Genomic DNA, 19,714 nt, shown 5'->3' with positions numbered 1-19,714 from the left:
TGTAGGCCGCGGAGCGATGCACGTCGGGAGTCGTAGTTCTCGGCAGAGGCGGTTGCCGGCCCCAGACTGAGCTTCTGCCTCACCCGGATGGCGGCTGCGACGCGCAGCTGCCGGCCCTGGGGCTCGCTCCTCGGGCTGATCTGGCTGGTCTCGGCCGCGGCCGCGTCCTGGGATCTGAGTTCGCTGCGTTGCAACTTCGGCTCATTCTGCGAATGTGACTTCCAGCCCGACTTCCAGGGTAAGGAGCCGAGACCCGAGAGCCGGGCGGACTAGGGGAGACCTTGGATCCCGGGGTTGTGCCGGGGCCAGACGTGGAGAGTAGACCCAAGAGCAGACCCCCCGAGACTTCCAGACGGCCCGGGCTGGAAGTGGGCCCGGCGTTGAGGGATCCTGAGAGCCTGGGGCACAGGACTTGGGGCGAGGGTTTAGGGATGCCTGTTTGGAAGTCAGGATGGAGAGATGCCTTTGACAGCAGAGACCTGGGTGGTGGTCGAGGGTGGGCAGTTTAGACCTCCGCACTGGTCTGGCCCATCAGGGGAGAAGCCTGCCTTGAAGTTGGGCAGGAGTCTGGGGCCGACCCTCTTGACAGCTGGCAACCATTTAGGGCTGAGCTGCGATCCAGAGGGCCACCTGGTGGGGAGGCTGCAGAGCTGAGTCAGCCTGAGGCAGAGGACACCCGCTCCCCCCCACGCCCTGTAGCCAAGGCCCTCACTCCCTTTCTGCAGACGGCTTGTAAAAAAAAGTCCCAGAACCCGGATTCCCAGACATGACTTTCCTCCTGAAACTGTTCCGCTGAGGACGTGTGTCCTCATCTCCGACACTGTTCTTGTGGCCCTAGGTCTGGAGTGTGACCTGGCCCAGCACCTGGCGGGCCAGCACTTGGCCAGGTCGCTGGTGGTGAAGGCACTGAAGGCTTTCCTGCAGGATCCAGCCCCCACCAAGCCGCTGGTCCTCTCTCTGCATGGCTGGACCGGCACTGGCAAGTCCTATGTCAGCTCCCTGCTGGCGCACTACCTCTTCCGGGATGGCCTCCGTAGCCCCCACGTGCATCACTTTTCCCCGGTCATCCACTTCCCCCACCCCAGCCACTTGGAGCGCTACAAGGTAGGCTGGTGGTGTCCCGGCCCACCCTCTGCCGGCACTGTAGGGTGACTCCCCTAGAGTGGGAGTGAGTCCTGAGCCCAGAGAGGGGAATCCCTTGCTCCAGGCAACACAGCCAGTTACAGCCTCAGCCCTTAGGACCCATCCTAAACAAAGCTGAGGGTGCTATCACCTGGCAGGGAGTTCTTGATTTAATGCCTGGGAGCCAGTAAAGTACCTGCGTGCCAGGGTTGTTGTGAGGGACGTTCGACTATAGAATCACAGGTGTTATTTATTGAGCACTTATCTTTGCCAGACAACCTGCATTATCTTCTCTCAGTAAAGCCCTTAGAGTAAGGGCTTTTGAGGCTCAGAGTAAGTGCTCAGGAAATATTAGCTCTATTGTTGTTGATTGCAAGGTACTGTCCAGGCTGATCTGTTTCAGCTGTCACAACTCTGTTGTGAAGGTTCAGGGAGCAGGAAGGTGCGTTCCCCTTTTCTAGAAAGCAAGACGTGTCAGGAAGGAGCCCCCTGACAATGCAGGTGTGAGGCCTGGCTCTGCGTCCCTGTTCTCTTGTTGACTTGCTGTGTGAGCTTGGATTACTCTCTGCCCCTCTCTGGGTCACAGTTTCATCATCAGCCTCATTAAGGGATCGGTGCTCTTTGGGAGACCATATCTTCCTGAAAAGATGAATTCTTTTTAATATTTATTTTTATTTATTTGGCTGCATCTGTCTTAGCTGCAGCATGCGTGAGCTTTGATCTTTGTTGCAGCACATGGGATCTTTAGTTGTGGCGTGTGGGATCTAGTTCCCTGACCAGGGATCGAACCTGGCCCCCTGCATTGGGAACGCTGAGTCTTAAGCCACTGGCCCACCAGGGAAGCCCCATTAATTCTTGTTTTGGGAAGGAATCTGGAGTTGGGGAAGCAGCTCCAGGTGCCCTCATACTCTCGCCTCTCTCCCACAGAAGGATCTTAAGAGCTGGGTGCAGGGGAACCTCACTGTCTGCAGCCGCTCCCTCTTTCTCTTCGATGAGATGGACAAGCTGGCCCCAGGCCTGATAGAAGTCCTGCGACCTTTCCTGGGCTCCTCCTGGGTTGTCTACGGGACCAACTATCGTAAAGCCATCTTCATCTTCATCAGGTGGGGCCAACTTTGCAGCGGGCATTGGTGCGGGAACACTTGTCAGAGGTCTCAGCTATCCAGTCTGGTCCCATGGTCCCGTAGCAGAATACTGTTCCCCCCCAGGGCCCATTTGGATTCCCCCCAAAGTCCCCTGTACCCTCACTGGCGACACCGTCATTCAGGGTGTTTAACTCCCCTTTGACATTCTCAAAGCCTGGGTTCATTCTCTTAATCCTAATTTTTTTTGTGGCACTCCTGCTGGGTTAAGAGTTTTCCCTCTTTTGTGGCCAAGAGGACACAGGCCTGGGAAAAAACAGGACTAGGAACCAGTCCCACCTCTGAGAGTCCTAGCTGTGTTTGGGCAAATCGCTTCACTTCTCTGAGCTCCCATCTCCTTTTCTGAACAGTAGGGCCAATCTTAATGCCCTACTGTCCTCCTCGAGGCTGAGTGAGGAAAGTTGGTAAGGGACCTAAAAGTGTCCCATTAATAGAAACTGTAAAGTGCATGGCACAGATGGGCAAACTTCTGGGGTCGTGGTTATGGATGAGCTCAGGAGAGGGGAAGCGGTTCCTGGGGCGTTTTGAGTGAGCGGGGCCCCTGGTTCAGGTCCCATTAGGAGGCTTGTGGGAAGCCAGAGCTACATCCTGCCCTCACTGTCTGCGTCCCCCGTGGTTTTAGCAACACCGGTGGTGAGCAGATCAACCAGGTGGTGCTGGAGGCGTGGCGCAGCCGCCGGGAACGTGAAGAGATCGGCCTGCAGGAGCTGGGGCCGGTCATCTCTCAGGCTGTGCTGGACAACCCGCACCGTGAGTTCAGCGGAGGACCCCACGCCAGAGGGGCTTCCAGACTCGGGTCTCACTCCCAGATCACACCCAGGGCTGGGCTGGGCTGGACTCCCTGGGGGTGGGCCAGGCTCTCCCAGGTCAGATGCTCAGCCCACCGACCCAGTACTTTCCAGCCCAGGCTTTGGTGCTCGGGGCTGGCGGACAGCTTCCCCCGAGCCCAGCACCCAAGCTGGGCTGGGAGGATTCAGGCCAGCAGCCTTCCTGCACTTCCTTCCCTGTGGGGGTGGGTGGGGGCCTGGCTGACCCCTGTGAACCACAGCCTCTTCCCATGGCTCCACCCTGCAGATGGCTTCTGGCGCTCGGGCATCATGGAAGAGCATCTCCTGGACGTTCTGGTGCCCTTCCTGCCACTCCAGCGGCACCACGTGCGGCACTGTGTGCTCAACGAGCTGGCCCATCTGGGCCTGGAGCCCAGGGATGAGGTGGTCCAGGCTGTGCTGGACAGCACCATCTTCTTCCCTGAGGACGAGCCGCTCTTTTCCTCCAATGGCTGCAAGATGGTGGCTTCCCGGATCGCCTTCTTCCTCTGACTCTCCCAGGTGGCATCCCTGTCGTCCTCTACCTGGCCAGGTTGTGAAGGAAAGCCCTGGACCCTCTGCCGGAGGGTCCCTGGTCCTGCAGCGTGGGACCCAGAGCATACTGTGAAGATGAGGAGGGCTGTTGGCTGGGCCGTGAGACAGAAGGCCGGAGCAGGCCCTGGCTCTTCATTGTCTGAGGGCATCTTGGCCTTTGCCTCCTTCCTCAGGGAAATCACCGGTCACCCCAGAATTTCAAGGAGCCTTGACCGCAGCCTGAGCCTTAAAATGTGAATTGTAACTCAGGGACAGTGGCTCGTGGCTGCTCCCTCCTTCTTCTCTCTGTTCCTCTGGCCCTTGCCCCAGTACCATATCCACGCCCAACCCTGTGTCCCCATATGGTAAAACCAGGCTGAGACTTCTGTCTCCGTGAACAGAGGGACTCAAGTTCACACTGGAGCTGAGCTTTTCAAGTTTTTAATTTTGTACATGAAGAAAACAAATACAATAAATTTAGTCACGGGACCAGAGGATGTTGGCCCAGGTTCTGATTGCTTCTGAGGGAGGCTGCAGCGCGGAGCAGAGTGGGGAGAATCGCCCTGCACTGCAGTAAGAAGTGAGGGGCTGAGCATCCCTTTCAGAGAGCAGCCTCACTGCTGGGGCTGGGCTTCTGTCTTGGGCCCTGGGCGGTCTGCATGTTGCTAAGACTTGGGTTCAGTCCCCAGGTGACCTCGGTCTTGCTGGAACCTGGGCTTGCGCTCTGGGCTGCCTTGGACTGGCTAGGCCTCTGACTCTGAGCCTGGCCCTTGGTGGCCTCAGTGTTGGAGGGGCTCCAACTTGAGTCATAGGAAGTGTTGATTTTGCTAGGACTTTGGATCATTCTCCAGCTTTGGTCCTGGGTGGCAGCTGCCTTTCTGAGTCTCCAGCTCTGACCATCGGCACCCTTGGACTTTCTGAGCCTCCGCCTTGAGCCCTGGGTGGCCTGGGTCTTGTTGAGCTTTTGCCTTGGGCTCCAGGCAGCCTCTGTCCTGCTGGGCCTCTGGTTTTGAATCTGGGTGGCGTCTGTCCTGCTGGGCCTCTGGCTGTGGATGAGGGTGGCCTCCGTCCTGCTGGGCCTTTGGCTTTGAATCTGGGTGGTGTCCGTCTTGCTGGGCCTCTGGCTTTGAATCTGGGTGGTGTCTGTCTTACTGGGCCTCTGGTTTTGAATCTGGGCAGTATCCGTCTTGCTGGGCCTCTGGCTTTGAATCTGGGTGGTGTCTGTCTTACTGGGCCTCTGGCTTTGAATCTGGGTGGCGTCCGTCTTGCTGGGCCTCTGGCTTTGAATCTGGGTGGTGTCTGTCTTACTGGGCCTCTGGCTGTGAATGAGGGAAGCCTCCATCTTGCTGGGCCTCTGGCTTTGAATCTGGGTTGTATCCGTCTTGCTGGGCCTCTGGCTTCGAATCTGGGTGGCGTCCATCTTGCTGGGCCTCTGGCTTTGAATCTGGGTTGTATCCGTCTTGCTGGGCCTCTGGCTGTGGATGAGGGCGGCCTCCGTCTTGCTGGGCCTCTGGCTGTGGATGAGGGCGGCCTCCGTCTTGCTGGGTCTCTGGTGGTGGCCTGGGGTGGACTTGGTTTCTCTGGGGCTGTGGTTCAGGCTTAGGTCTTTCCTGCTGTCCCCCGAGTCTGAGGACTGTGTCCTTAGCAGTGAGGAGTCAGAGACTGTCACAACAGTGGTGGAAGTGCTCCTGTATTCCTGACCCGTACTGGACGTCTCCGTCTCCGAGGTGGACCTGGTTCTGACTGGGAAGGATGTGTCCAGAGAAGCTGTCAGGCCGCCTTCCCCAGACAGTCCCAGGAAAGGGAGGCTTCTAGGCCTCACCTTTGCCTATGACCCAAAGGCCTCGTATGGCCAAGGGGGAAGGCCTCCCAGATCTCGCCAAGCCCAGCCTTCCTGGCACCCTGAGGCCTACAAGTGAGTCATGGCCATAAGATAAAGGGCAGAGATGGAGGTCCCCACTGTCCAGCGCTGGCCTCCACTCTGCCGGCCGCCGCTCGCCCTCTGTGTCCAGCTACCACCAGCACCTGCAGGGACCTGGCCCTCTGCAGCAATTCTCTGTACTCTACTCCACCCACACTTCCCCCCTGGGTCCTAAAAACCCTTCCTGACACCCCCCCCCCACTCCAAGGGGGGCTAAATGCACCCACAGTTCTCAGGACTCCCCTCCACAGTATGGCTGCACTGTCCAGCCCTCTGTGTCCCTTGTTTCCTTCAGGACCAAGATGTCCCTGGGGCAAGGACTGTGCCATTCATGCGTGCACCGGTGTCCTGCACAGGCTCAGCCACTGGACGCTCAACACATTTGCTGAATGGCAGGAAGGGGACTAGACGCCCCTACGTCCATCCCTCCCCAGACTGCCCACAGCTGCTCACGGGACTCAGAGCCGCATTCCCAGGTTTTCCATTTTGTCCCTTCCATGTTGGCACCTGGCGGAGCTGAGGGTAAAAGCCCCCTAGACACGCATAGGCTCTGTGGGGTAATTTCAGGGAGAGGCCAAGGGGGCAGAGAGAAGAGGGACAGGGTTGAGCGGGGAATGAAGGTGGAGCAGGCAGCAATGATGAAGTGCTTCGAGTGAGAGCTCCTGCCCAGGCTGCGTGCTGGGCATCCCAGAGGGTTCCCCTCACTCCCCCTCTCTGGGCCCGCCACCCTGCTCCCGCACCTCCAGCAAAGCTGGGATGAGCCCTCCTGCTCCATATATATACAGCAGTAAGCAGCAGAGGCCAGATTCATACCCAGGCCTGGGAGCCTCTGACTCCTGACCTTTGCCCTCCCTGCTGCATTGGCCCATGCAGGGGGACTTACAGCCCAAGATGGAGCCTAAGGAGGTCTGGCTGATGTAGCTGTCGGTCAAGGATGACTCCTTGCTGGGGGCCGGCTTCAGCTTCTCCTAGGGTCAGAGACAGGCTGGGCAGTTGGCAGGCCGTGGGAGGCCACAGCTCTAGAAGGCCAGCCACTTAGAGCTCCTCGGGGGCTGCAGTTTAGGGCTGGATGGGGACATGGGGCAGTTGACTGCTTGTGCACTTGTTGGCAGTGTTAGGAATCAGAACAGCCCTGACGGAGGAGGGGCCCAGAGCCAGGTGATAGGGGCTTCTGGAAAACTGGGAATGTGTTCTTTCTTGAGCTAGAGAATGGAATCATGGTGGGTATTCAGTTTGTGAAAATTCATCAAACAGTTCACTGAGGATTTGTGTACTTTATGTTCCACTCAATGAAAAGTTTTTAGCAATGAATCCAAGTGTTAAAATTCTGGGGGCTTCCCTGGTAGTCCAGTGGTTAGGAATCCGCCTGCTCATGCAGGGGACACAGGTTCAATCCCTGGTCCGGGAAGAGCCCACATGCCACAGGGCAACTAAGCCAGTACACCACAACTCCGGATCCTGAGCTCTAGAGCCATGACTTGCAACCACTGAGCCCGTGGGCCTCGAGCCCGTGCCCCACGACAAGGGAAGCCGCTGCAATGAGACGCCCACACACCGCAGCAAAGAGGAGCCCCCCCCAACTGCAACTAGAGGTGAAAGGAAGTCGCTCAGTCGTGTCCGACTCTTTACGACCCCATGGACTGTAGCCCACTAGGCTCCTCCATCTATGGAATTTTCTAGGCAAGAGTACTGGAGTGGGTTGCCATTCCCTTCTCCAGGGGATCTTCCTGACCCAAAGATCAAACCCGATCTCCTGCATTGCGGGAAGGTGAGTGTGGACAAAGTGTAGGAAGCCTGCCTCTGTGAGGGGCCCCAATTTTCACCTGCACTCCTTCAGGTGTACCCCTTTACTGGTACATTCTCCACCTCACAGCAACATGTCCCCAGCCCAGGTCACATAGCTGAGTCGTGGCAGAGCCAGCCTCTAGCCAGCCTGTAGCCCTCAGCCCTGGCTTAGGGTACAGTCCTCCCTGCGCCTCCAGGAAACCCGGCCCTGGCATGGGGCGCACTTACCTTCTTCCCAGGAACCTGCACCTCTTCCTCTGGGCCTTCTGGCTTTGCCTGCGGGAACTGGAGAGGGGTCTCCATCTCCTTGGGGGTCTCCAGTAAAGGCGGCTCCAGCTTCCAAGATAGGATCACGGCCCGGGCCCTCTGTTCCCGATCCTTGAGCTGCCTGCCAAAGCGAGTTGTCAGAGTGCTGGGTAAACCTCTCTGACTCACCCTGCCCTCCCTGGGATTGGATGGTGGCCTGAAAAGGCAAGTAGGTGCCTTGAGCCCCAGCCGTCCCCCAGCTCTGGGCCTGTGGGCCCTCCTGTAGAAACTTACCCCAGGATGTCCTGAGGGGCCCTGGTGTACATGCTGTGCTCCACCACCCGCTCCAGCTGCAACCTAGCCAGGTTTGCCACCTGGCTGCTTAGCACCTCTTCTACTGACATGCCGGGAAAAAGGTTGGCCATCAGCGGAAGCAGCTGCCAGGAAGGAAGGTGACCAGAGTCAGGTGTGGGCCAGGACAGGGGCAGATGGTGTGGTACTGTCCTGACTGGCAGAGTCCCTTCTCAGGGCCGAAGAAGAGAAGAGTTTACAAATTCAGCATCAGTCGTTCAGTCTCATCCGACTCTTTGTGACCCCATGGACTGCAGCAACCCGCCAGACTCCTCCGTCCATGGGATTTTTTCCAGGTAAGAATACAGAAGTGGGTTGCCATTTGCTTCTCCAGGGGATCTTCCCAATCCAGGGATCGAACCTGGGTCTTCTGCATTGCAGGCAGACTCTTTACCATCTGAGCCATCAGGGAAGCCCTTTTATAAATTGTTGTTTCTAAAGGGCCAGACCCTTTGGGCCTGAACTATTGGGAGATCTTGAGAAAGGAACTATTACGTGAGGGAGTTCTGAGTCTGATCATGGGTTCTGGAGTCAGCTTGGAGGGTGTGACCTCCAAGCTCCATGACCTGGCCCAAGGGAACTGACTTCTCTGAGCCCTACCCTCTTCCCTCTGTAGATTATGGGATGATGATAATGTTACCTGTCTCATAGGTGTTAAAGAGGGTTAAACAGGGTGATATAAGCTGAAGTGGTTAGAACAGTGCCTGGCTCTGTGTTACCTGCTCAGTCGTGTCCAACTCTTTGCGACCCCATGGACTGTAGCCTTCCAGGCTCCTCTATCCATGGGCCTCTCCAGGCAAGAATACTGGCGTGGGTTGCCATTTCCTTCCCCAGGAACAGTGCCTGGCACATAGTAAATGCTCTGGCATCATTATTGTCTTAGTCACTCAGTCATGTCCGACTCTTGTGACCCCATGTACTGTAGCCCATCAGGCTCCTCTGTCCAAGGGATTTCTCAGGCAAGAATACTGGAGTGGGTTGTCATTTCCTTCTCTAGGGGATCTTCTGAACCCAGCGATTGAACCTGTGTCTCCTGCTTTGGCAGGCAGATTCTTTACCGCTGAGCCACCAGAGAAGGTACATAGTAAATGCTCTGGCATTAGCAGTGCATATCACTGCTAAGAATCCAGGTTTCTTTTAGGGACAGGGCATATCTTTAGGAGGTCAGAGGTATTGACTCTGGAGCCTACCCTCCTGGCCCAGCAAGAACACACCTTGGGTTGCTTGGGGTCAAGGAGCAGGACAGTGGCAACATCCTGGCGGGCCCCAAAAATGTTCTGCATGAGCTGCCGGCTCCGGGCACGGTACAGGTAGTACTGGGGCTTCTGGGGATTGTGCTGGATGGCCATTGAGAAGTGGTTCTCTGCCTTCTGGAACTGCCTGCAGGACACAGTGGGCCACAGGGTGCTCTGAGCCGGGCCACCTAGGAGAAATGGGCACTTCTGGACCTCCCTGGGGAGTTTAGGGAAAACAAGGCTAGTTTCTGCTCCCTGACATCAACACCCCTCTTGATGGACCCAACACTTAAATGCTAGTGTAAAGCCCCAAAATAAGTGGACATTTTTATGATCTTGGAATAGGAAGGGCTTTCTGAATGTCATAAACCCAGCAGCTAAATATGGAAAAAAACAAACAAACAAACTAATTGACCACAAATCCCATTATTTAGTAGCAAAAACACCACAAAAGAAATCAGCAAATAGGGAAGAATATTTTGCCACATAAGGCAGATAATAATCAAACTTTCTAGCCTACAAAGAACTCTTATAATCAAAAAGACTGGGCAATTTAAAAGCAAATGGGAGAACAATTTAGACAGACCATAATGTGCCAATGCTGCTACTGCTGCTGCTAAGTCGCTTCAGTCGTGTCCGACTCTATGCGACCCCAGAGATGGCAGCCCACCAGGCTCCACCGTCCCTGGGATTCTCCAGGCAAGAACACTGGAGTGGGTTGCCATTTCCTCTTCCAATGCGTGAAAGTGAAAAGTGAAAGTGAAGTCATTCAGTCGTGTCTGACTCTTAGCGACCTGGTGGACTGTAGCCTACCAGGCTCCTCCGTCCATGGGATTTTCCAGGCAAGAGTACTGGAGTGGGGTGCCATTGCCTTCTCCGAATAAACACTTGAAAAATGCTGTCCTGCACTCACAATTTAAATATGCAAAGTCAATCCAATGCAAGAGAACCTTTTTTTTTTTTTTTTTAAATGCAAAAAAGCAAAATGGCTGTCTGGGGAGGCCTTACAAATAGCTGTGAAAAGAAGAGAAGTGAAAAGCAAAGAAGAAAAGGAAAGATATAAGCATCTGAATGCAGAGTTCCAAAGAATAGCAAGGAGAGATAAGAAAGCCTTCTTCAGCGATCAGTGCAAAGAAATAGAGGAAAACAACAGAATGGGAAAGACTAGAGATCTCTTCAAGAAAATTAGAGATACCAAGGGAACATTTCATGCAAAGATGGGCTCGATAAAGGACAGAAATGGTATGGACCTAACAGAAGCAGAAGATATTAAGAAGAGATGGCAAGAATACACAGAAGAACTGTACAAAAAAGATCTTCATGACCCAGATAATCAGGATGGTGTGATCACTGACCTAGAGCCAGACATCCTGGAATGTGAAGTCAAGTGGGCCTTAGAAAGCATCACTACAAACAAAGCTAGTGGAGGTGATGGAATTCCAGTTGAGCTATTTCAAATCGTGAAAGATGATGCTGTGAAAGTGCTGCACTCAATATGCCAGCAAATTTGGAAAACTCAGCAATGGTCATGGGACTGGAAAAGTCAGTTTTCATTCCAATCCCAAAGAATGCTCAAACTACCACACAATTGCACTCATCTCACACGCTAGTAAAGTAATGCTCAAAATTCTCCAAGCCAGGCTTCAGCAATATGTGAACCATGAACTTCCTGATGTTCAAGCTGGTTTTAGAAAAGGCAAAGAAACCAGAGATCAAATTGCCAACATCTGCTGGATCATGGAAAAAGCAAGAGAGTTCCAGAAAAACATCTATTTCTGCTTTATTGACTATGCCAAAGCCTTTGACTGTGTGGATAACAATAAACTGTGGAAAATTGTGAAAGAGATGGGAATACCAGACCACCTGACTTGCCTCTTGAGAAACCTGTATGCAGGTCAGGAAGCAACAGTTAGAACTGGACATGGAACAACAGACTGGTTCCAAATAGGAAAAGGAGTATGTCAAGGCTGTATATTGTCACCCTGTTTATTTAACTTATATGCACAGTACATCATGAGAAATGCTGGACTGGAAGAAACACAAGCTGGAATCAAGATTGCCAGGAGAAATATCAATAACCTCAGATATGCAGATGATACCACCCTTATGGCAGAAAGTGAAGAGGAACTAAAAAGCCTCTTGATGAAAGTGAAAGTGGAGAGTGAAAAAGATGGCTTAAAGCTCAACATTCAGAAAACGAAGATCATGGCATTCGGTCCCTTCACTTCATGGGAAATAGATGGGGAAACAGTGGAAACAGTGTCAGACTTTATTTTTGGGGGCTCCAAAATCACTGCCGATGGTGACTGCAGCCATGAAATTAAAATACACTTACTCCTTGGAAGGAAGGTTATGACCAACCTAGATAGCATATTCAAAAGCAGAGACATTACTGAGCCAACAAAGGTCCATCTAGTCAAGGCTATGGTTTTTCCAGTGGTCATGTATGGATGTGAGAGTTGGACTGTGAAGAAGGCTGAGTGCCGAAGAATTGATGCTTTTGAACTGTGGTGTTGGAGAAGACTCTTGAGAGTCCCTTGGACTGCAAGGAGATCCAATCAGTCCATTCTAAAGGAGATCAGCCCTGGGATTTCTTTGGAAGGAATGATACTAAGGCTGAAACTCCAATACTTTGACCACCTCATGCGAAGAGTTGACTCATTGGAAAAGACTCTGATGCTGGGAGGGATTGGGGGCAGGAGGAGAAGGGGACGACAGAGGAGGAGATGGCTGGATGGCATCACTGACTCGAAGGACATGAGTCTGGATGAACTCCAGGAGTTGGTGATGGACAGGGAGGCCTGGTGTGCTGCGATTCATGGGGTTGCAAAGAGTCGGACACGACTGAGCGATTGAACTGAACTGAACAGATTAGCAAAGTTAAAAAATAGTGTTAATACTCTGTGCTAGGGAGGTTTGGGGAAATGAAGACTTTCTTTTACTGGGGGAAGTTTATATTGGTTCATTGTTTTTTTGGAGAACAATTGGGTATCATCTTTAAAATGTTAAAATTTCACACTCAACAATTTAACTTCCAGCAATCTAACTACAGAATTGCCAGTATGAATGGATGGAAACATATGTCTTGGGTCTCATTACTGCATTATTTATGGGAAAAAAAAAAAAAAAAAAAACCAAACACTGAAAACAGCCCAAATTCATCAGCAGACTATTGTCTAGAGAAATTAATTGTGGTACTTTCGCCCAATGGAATACTTTGCAAACAATAAAAGAGAATGAAGTCATCCTATATGTAACAGCCATGGGAAGTAAAAAAGCCTGTCAAATATTAGCACGAACTCACTTTTGTAAAATGATAGTAATTGTTAATATATGCATAGAAATCAATCTGGAGGACTCTTTACCAAACTCACCCAGACAGGGGAGGCGTTGGCAGACAGGTATTAGAAGCAACTTCCGTTTTCTGAATCTTATGTTACTGAATACTTACTTTTTTTTTTTAATAAAAAGCCTAATTACCATAACAATATTCAGGGAAAAAGTGAAGGATTTTTAGAGAAACCTTGGAAAATAAAGTTGATATTTAGGAGACTTAACTGGGAGAGCAGAGACATCTTGACTCAGGGAGCCCAAACAGGCGGCTTCATCCGACTTCCCCGGCCCCGCCCATAGCCCAGTCGGTCCCGCCCATAGCCCAGTATGCCCCGCCCCCGGCCCCGCCCCACCCACCATCGGCTCACCTGCTCCGGTGCTCGCAGAAGCCCAACTTCTCCTGCAACAGGCCCATGCGCAGGTGGGCGCCCTCGTCCTTCGGACTCAGTGCCAGCGCCTGCTGGTAGTCCGCCTCAGCAAAGGTCAGGTTGCCCAGCTGGAAGAAGCAATCTGGAGCGCGAGGACTGAGTGGGGATCGCAAAAACCCAGGGCGCAGGAGCCGCGGCCCAGTTGGCTCCACCCCCTAGGAGGCGGGGCCTGCAACTGGTAATACCCGTGGGCGGTCGCCAGCACCTGCAGCTGCTTTTCTGTGCAGCTGGGCACCTCTTTCCAGATACCTGATCTGAGCATTTTGAAGGACTATGTAGCCAGGTGGTCTCTCAAACAACGTCCCCCGCCCCGCCCCGCAGTAGTGTGTCTCAGTGGGACACTGAGACTCCTCTTCGGCCTCTTCTCCCTCCCTCCCTCCCTCGGGGCCCTCGAGCGCCCAGTCCAGGCCTTAGAGAGGCAAGGGGCTCACGCCGGGCTCCCCGGGACCCCACTCACCGCCGCGGTTGATGTAGAGGCCTTTCTCCTGCTGCTCGTCCTTGAGCGCCTTGTTGAGCAGCAGCACGCTCTCCTGGTAGGCTCCCTGCATGTAGCAGTGCACCGCGAAATCGTTGTAGGCCAGCAGCAGTTGGCGCTGGGCCTGCTGTACCAGCTCCTCTTGGTGGTCGCTCATCATGTCCAGCGCCTTCAGGAAGTCCTCCACTGCCAAGTCAAAATCCTGGAGCCGTCGGTACATGGTGCCCCTACGGGAGAGGCATATGAGAGCCAGAGCACCCCCACCGACTCGGAGTGTCCCAGAGAGTGGATGCAGCTCTGGGTCCTCTGACCTCTGGAGGTGGCAGGGGGGCCTCCGCGCTCATGCATTAGATTTGGCCTGTGCGGCTCCCCGATTGCTACTGAGCTAGCCTGGTGATTCTACTTTCCTTTACAAATAACTTCTCTCTTTTTTTGGGAGCAATGTGCCTGCCAGCCACTCTGCTAAGGCTTTTTGTACACAGGATGTTTTACCTCCACTGTTTCTTGAGAAAACCCAGGGTCAGGGAAGTTAAATGGCCCAGAATGAGGTGTTGAGCCCTTGCTGGGGAGGTAGGGGGCGCAAATTCAAACCTAAGCCTCCTCTCCTGGGCTGAGTTGGGCTGAGCCTCCCAGTATAAACTGCTCAGCAGTCCTGGGGGTCCAGGATTCCCAGGTTAACAGGCTGCTGCCTGCCCCTTCTCCAGAAGCAGTAGCAGAAACCACCTCCCATGATCCCTCGGTCTTGATGGCGAGCAGGGAAAGACCCTTAGAGACTAGATGGGGAGACTGAGACCTGGGGAGGGTCATGGGCTCTCCTGAGATCACACAGCACATCTGAGGCAAGGCAGAGCCTGGGACCCAAGACAGCATTTCCCCACCCAATACCGGAAGAGGAAGAAGCTGGGGTCCAGAGGGTTGTTCTCAATGGCACAGTTGATGCACTGCAGCGCATGTTGCAACTTGCCCTGCACGGCCAGGACCCCGGCATCTTGGCGTGCCTGCTCGGCCTGGCCCACCATCACCTGGAGCAGCACCTTGGCCTGTGGGTGCTTGGGATCCAATAGCAAGGCACTGTGTAGGTCTCGATAGCAGAGGTTGGGCTGTGGGGTGCAAGGCAGGGATGGCGTCAGGGCTGCACCCAAGCTGAACTCTCCCCTGTTCACTGTGGGGAGGCAGACCTCTGGGCAGGCCAGCATCATGCCACCCATCTTCAGTGCCCCACCGCCCCCTCCTCCCCTCCATTGCTGTTTTGCCTTTTCTATCTCTTGAAGGAGGGAGGGAGCATTGTGGGAAAATCCTATCCAAGGCCCCATCCCTACTGGCCCCTTTCCAGATGTGACCTCAGGTGAGCCAGGTCTGCCTCAGTGGTTTTTTCTGTAAAATGGAGCTACAGATGCCTCCTCCTTGCAGGACTTCTGCGAGGCTCACTTGAGGTAGGGGGAGGCCATGGTCTCCTGACCATGACTGTCATGGTCTCCCTGTCCTCCCCGGTACACCCTCCCAGACACCTCTGACCTTTAAGCCCAAGACAACTCTAACCAAGAACAGATTCAGGCCTGGGCATGAGCAGAAAACATCCCTAGGCAAACACCTTCCACTGGGTGAGCAGGTCAGTCAGTCAGTCAATCAACAGTTTTAGCAAGCACCCCATGTCCTGTGGGGTAATTGGTTGAGGGCGAGAGAGGCAGTGTGGACACTGGGTGGGAGGGGAAAGATGGCAGAGGTTGGGACAGGGTTTTGGAACAGGTGGACTTGGGCTCAAGGGGAGCAAGTTAGCCAGACCACCTGAACCTGCTTCCTCATCTGTGAGAAGAGGACAGTGGGTTGTGTCTAACCTCAGAGGGTTACTTCCAGCCTTAGAGACAAATGTGAGTAAAGTGCTTAGAATGTGTCTATGCATTGTAGGGAGAGCTGCAATCCCAACACTCAACGATAATTGTCAATAATTACTAGTCTCCTACCTTTGAAGGAGACTCTCCCACTGAGTCACCTGTGGGACACAAGAGCCCAGCCCCCAGCAGAGGGAGGCTCTTGGTTCCAGCACCCTGAGGACACCCTGCCCACTCTAGCCCATCATGTTCTTCCCCTTCCTGAGTCTCCCTGCCTGCCCCCTGCCCCCGCCCCCTGTCCAGCACCCTGGCCAAACTGGAACAACAGGCCTTGTTCTGGACGCCTCTGTTTTCCTCACTCTCACCTCTCCAGCCCCCAAGTCAGTCTCTGGTCCTGCTTCCAAAGGTCTGAAGAACTTGCCCCCCATCCTTGCCACCATCCTGCCCATCCTCCCCGAGCCCCACTCCTATCCAGATGGATGGTACCCAGGCTTCCAGTCTCCGGATTTTCCCCTCTGCCCCTGCCCCCCGAGCCCACATGCCCCCTGGTAGCCAAAAGTACTTTTCTAAGGCCCACTGCCCCAGGAAGCACCCTTCTGAGGTTCCTGCTGCTCCCCAGGAAGACGTCAGGGTGCCCTGGGGTTCACGAGATCCTGCCCATCACTCTCTCATCCCTGCAGCCCCTCCTTCCTTATGACCCCAAGTCACATCTAAGGGATGCCTGGTGGCCTCTGATGGTGCTTCACATAACTGGGAAGTCAGTTCTTGTGTAATTATTTGCTGGGGGCCATTTCCTCTGGCCTGTGAGTTCCGTGAGGGCAGGGCAGGCCGAGGCTTCTCACCTTGTGGTTTTCAGGGATTGGCGCAGGCCTGGCAGAGAACCAGGGCTGAATGATGCTGGAACAACTACCTGACTGGGCAGGAGTGGTCAGCGCTGGTCAGGGTTCGGGAAGGACAGGGCTCCCACCACACTGCGGGCTGTGGCCTCTGGGCTGGTGGATAGCCTAGCCACCTCCTGTAATCACAGCACCCAAACGGGGAGGAGGCCCACCAATCGGCCCTGCCCGCCCTGTTCTACCTTCTGGAAGAAGTTGTAGAGCCTGGCCCGGAGGATGTAGACATCCGCATTGGTGGTGCCTTGCTTCACCTCCTTGGTGACGAATGAGAGGCATTCACGATGCTTTTTGAGGGCCAGGAGACAGGCCATGCTGTGGGCGGAGGGCAAAGGTGCTTGGTCTGCCCAGTGAGAGGGGCAGGAAGGGAACCCTGAGGGGGACAAAGGCTAGTAAGCTCTTGACCAGGGTGCTCACCATCGATACCGGAAGCAGAATTTCTCAGGCTGGAGCTCAGAGGCTTGGGAGAAAACGGTCAAGGCATCCAGAAAGGCGCATTGCTCAAAAAGGCACTGGCCCTGGTGACACAGAGGATTGTCAATCCTGCTTATAACCCCAGCCCAGCAGCCTCCATGAATTGAGGGATGGCCATCACTGGGGTGGAATGACAAGGGATGGGGACAGAGTCCTTCAGATCAGAGAGAGATTTTAAGAGATAGAGATACAGACATAGAGAGATACAGAGCTGGGGAGACAGCAAGACACAGAAATATACAGATAGTGACAGAGAGATAGCAATACAGACATAGGAACAGGGAAAAAAGAGAAAACCTGAGAGGTGGATCAGAACAGCAGGTCTAACGGGAACAGGCTCCTTCCTGGACCAGGGCTCCAGGTGCCAAGCCCTGTATTAAGAATACAGGGAATTTCTGTATTCTTAGGGATACATATAACTTAGGGAGCTCCCTGGCTGTCCAGTAGGTAGAACTCAGTGCTTTGACTGCAAGGATGTGTGTTGGGGAACTAAGATCCTGCAAGCTGCCCAGGTGCAGCAAAAAAAAAAAAAAACCCTAAATATATCTCTTTGGGACTAGGTAACATTCCCCTTTTAGATGAAGGAACTGAGGCTCAGAGAAGTGAAGTGACCTTTCCAAGGGCACACAGAAAGAACAAGACTGGCCTCAGGACCCCCACAGACAGTTTAAGCATGTGGTCTGGTTTTAAGAATGTTTTTCAGAGTTGAATAATAATAATTATTATTCCTATTATTTTGGCTGCATAGCATGGCAGTGGGATCTTAGTTCCTGACTAGGGATTTAATCCAGCCCCCCCCCCCACCCCCCTCACCTGCAGTGGAAATGCAGTGTCCTAACCACTGGACTATCAGGGAATTTCCAGAATTGAATTATTATTGACATTAAAAACCAAGACATCAAAGTTGTGAACATGGGGGGAAAAATCAGGGCTTTTGGGGGATTTTATGGCTTAATATCACCTTTTTTATGCATTACAAATGGGGGATACTCTTGTCTTTTTAGTGCTGGGAGCCTGTGGACTCTAGGGCTGTGCTGTCCAGTACAATAGCCACCTGCTGCCCATGGCCATACAAATTCAAATCGATTCTAATTAAATATCAGTACAATTAAAAAATTAGTTCCTCAGTCACACTTGCCACATTTCAAGGGCTCAACAGTTCCACGTGGCCCTCAGAATGGACAGTAATCATCGTGCCAAGTGATTGCTGTCACTAGTGCAGAAAGTTCTATTGGATATACCCAGCTCTGGTGGTGGATGAACCTGTACGGTGGGAGAGGTCGTAAGAAGGAGTGGCAGGAGGGGACACAGATGCAGGGACAAGAAGGTCACCAGGGAGTCAGGGCTGGCCCTGGGAGCAAGGAAAACCCCAGAGTTGGAGGGAGAGCCAGCAGGCCGGGGTGGGAGGTGGGTGCCTTGTATGGGCCTAGGGCAGCGCCGGGCACCTTCAGGTAAAGCACCAGGGCGAGCCGCTCCAGGTAGTTGCTGTTCTCTGGCTGGGAGTGGTAGGCCTTCCGAAGGTTCTGGGCGGCCGAGGAGAAGTCGCAGAGCTGGATATAAGCCTCGGCTCTTAAGGCATAGAATTCTACCTGAGGGAGAGGGGACCCAGACTGCTGTTGCCCTCCCCACGATCCGCCCTGAGGTTTGCCACTTGGCTACCACAGGGACTCGGTGGCCCTGAGAGGTGAGAGTGTAAGCGTGGGACAGCAACTGCCCGTGCCCACCCAAACCCTCCCTCTCACCAGCTGGGGGTCCAGGTGGAGGGCGCGGGAGAAGAAGAGCACGGCCATCTCCCAGTCCTCTTGCTCCAAGCACTGATGAGCTCGATGGTAGCTGTGGGGGGCAGAGGGGCACAGGCGGGGGGCGGGGGCTGGCCGACTTGGGACCAGCCCAAGACATAGATCTGGGGCTTTGGGAATGGGTTGCAAGGAAGAGGGACTTGGGTAGGAAGACAAGAGGGGTAGACAGAGACCCAGGGAGAGGAGGATGGCCATTCTTGGAGCTCATCCAGCCTTTTTTTGCTGCTGAGGTGGAAGAGCCCTATTATACAGTTGAGCTCGCTGAAGCTCAGAGAGGGAGAGTAACTGGCCCAAGGCTGCACAGCATGTCAGTGGCTCTGCAGGGAAGGAACCTGGGACCTCTGGGCAAGGGAGTCACTCACTATTCCCTGACTTTGAGGGGCACGGTTAACCCCGTAGCCTTTGGTTTTATATCATCAAAGTTCTGGAAGATTTGGCTGGTCCCAAAGATGCGCTGGAGGGTCCCCTTTGGCACAGGAATCACCCATGGCTTTGGGATGTGTTGTGAGGGAGCTTTGTCATGCTCCAGACCATCCTGGAACCAAGCAACAGCAAGCTGGAGCAAGCCTCAAAGACAATCCCCACTCCACTGACACACTCTCCTCGGGTGTTTTACAGGATGGGGGAGGGGGTGGAAAGGGGGCCTGGGAGGAGGCACAGTCTGGGGTCTGGCGGCCCTCCTAGCCCCATTCCCCTTAATCTCTCTGCAGTCCTGCCTCTCTCCCCTGTGGTCAAGATCTCACGCTCACACTGCTCTCTGCTCTCCTCCTGGTCCCCCTCAGCTTCTACCAGCTACCGATACCCAAAACTCTTGTCTGCAGCTCAGGCCCTGCCCCAAGCCAAAGGCCCTGAGGGTCTAGCAACGTCTTGTGAGAAGATCTATGTTCCATTAGTCTGTAAGTCCTGTCTATCCCACTTCCTACAGATCTCTCAGATACCTCCTCTTATCTCGTCTGGGTCACTGCCATCTCTGTCTCTATGCCAGCTCCGGCCACCCCTCCGACCTCCCCACCAGCCGCAGGTCCTAAGACCTCTGTTCTTTGCACAGAAGCTAGGGACTTTACAGAATCGCACAACTGATCTGGCCTCTCCAGAATGAAAACCTTCCCTGCGAACCCATACATGGTCACTTCTCCCCCACCCTTTGCCTTTGCTTTAGCCTTCTCCCGCACCTCTCCGGAGTCTGTCATGAGGCCCCTTCGGGGAGGACCCCTCGGCCTGGACCAGCTTACTCGCGGTCCTCACTTTCCTCTTGGCCCCCTCCTCCGGACGTTGCTAGGCATCATCTCCAGGACGCCCACAGGCTCCGCCCCTCTTAGCCACGCCCCCGGAATCCCGAAG

General features: G+C 54.1%; 2 protein-coding genes across 3 annotated transcripts; one reads left to right on the top strand and one right to left on the bottom strand.

The window, feature by feature from the left end:
• Nucleotides 1–63: 63 nt before the first annotated feature.
• TOR2A (torsin family 2 member A) lies at nt 64–4,093 on the top strand. 2 transcript variants are annotated; one of them, NM_001083476.2, is made up of 5 exons: nt 64–238; nt 839–1,104; nt 2,050–2,225; nt 2,887–3,014; nt 3,339–4,093. In NM_001083476.2, exons 1-5 carry the CDS (start codon nt 88–90, stop codon nt 3,581–3,583), a joined length of 966 nt encoding a protein of 321 aa, NP_001076945.1. In that variant the 5' UTR covers nt 64–87; the 3' UTR covers nt 3,584–4,093. The 2 variants fall into 2 exon arrangements, with proteins under 2 accessions (NP_001076945.1, XP_005213359.1); XM_005213302.5 differs by lacking the exon at nt 2,887–3,014 and having other exon boundaries at nt 3,339–3,474.
• On the bottom strand, nt 4,033–19,627 carry TTC16 (tetratricopeptide repeat domain 16). The gene is given in 14 exon segments (NM_001102138.2): nt 4,033–5,347; nt 6,409–6,493; nt 7,539–7,698; nt 7,851–7,993; nt 9,122–9,287; nt 12,844–12,985; nt 13,361–13,605; nt 14,264–14,478; nt 16,286–16,415; nt 16,518–16,618; nt 18,020–18,163; nt 18,317–18,407; nt 18,736–18,908; nt 19,546–19,627. Coding segments are annotated over 14 exon segments (2,955 nt in total). The 5' UTR covers nt 19,564–19,627; the 3' UTR covers nt 4,033–4,205.
• Nucleotides 19,628–19,714: the final 87 nt, after the last annotated feature.

This window comes from Bos taurus, chromosome 11, assembly GCF_002263795.3.
Source record: "Bos taurus isolate L1 Dominette 01449 registration number 42190680 breed Hereford chromosome 11, ARS-UCD2.0, whole genome shotgun sequence".
NCBI lineage: Eukaryota > Metazoa > Chordata > Mammalia > Artiodactyla > Bovidae > Bos > Bos taurus.
The sequence above is the reverse complement of the archived record's forward strand: the minus strand, read 5'-3'. Positions and strand labels throughout refer to the sequence as shown.

Coding starts and splice junctions, on each gene's coding strand:
- TOR2A (NM_001083476.2), top strand. CDS start 88: ATGGCGGCTGCGACGCGCAGCTGCCGGCCCTGGGGCTCGCTCCTCGGG. Junction 239..838: donor CTTCCAGCCCGACTTCCAGG/GTAAGGAGCCGA, acceptor TTGTGGCCCTAG/GTCTGGAGTGTGACCTGGCC. Junction 3,015..3,338: donor TGTGCTGGACAACCCGCACC/GTGAGTTCAGCG, acceptor TCCACCCTGCAG/ATGGCTTCTGGCGCTCGGGC.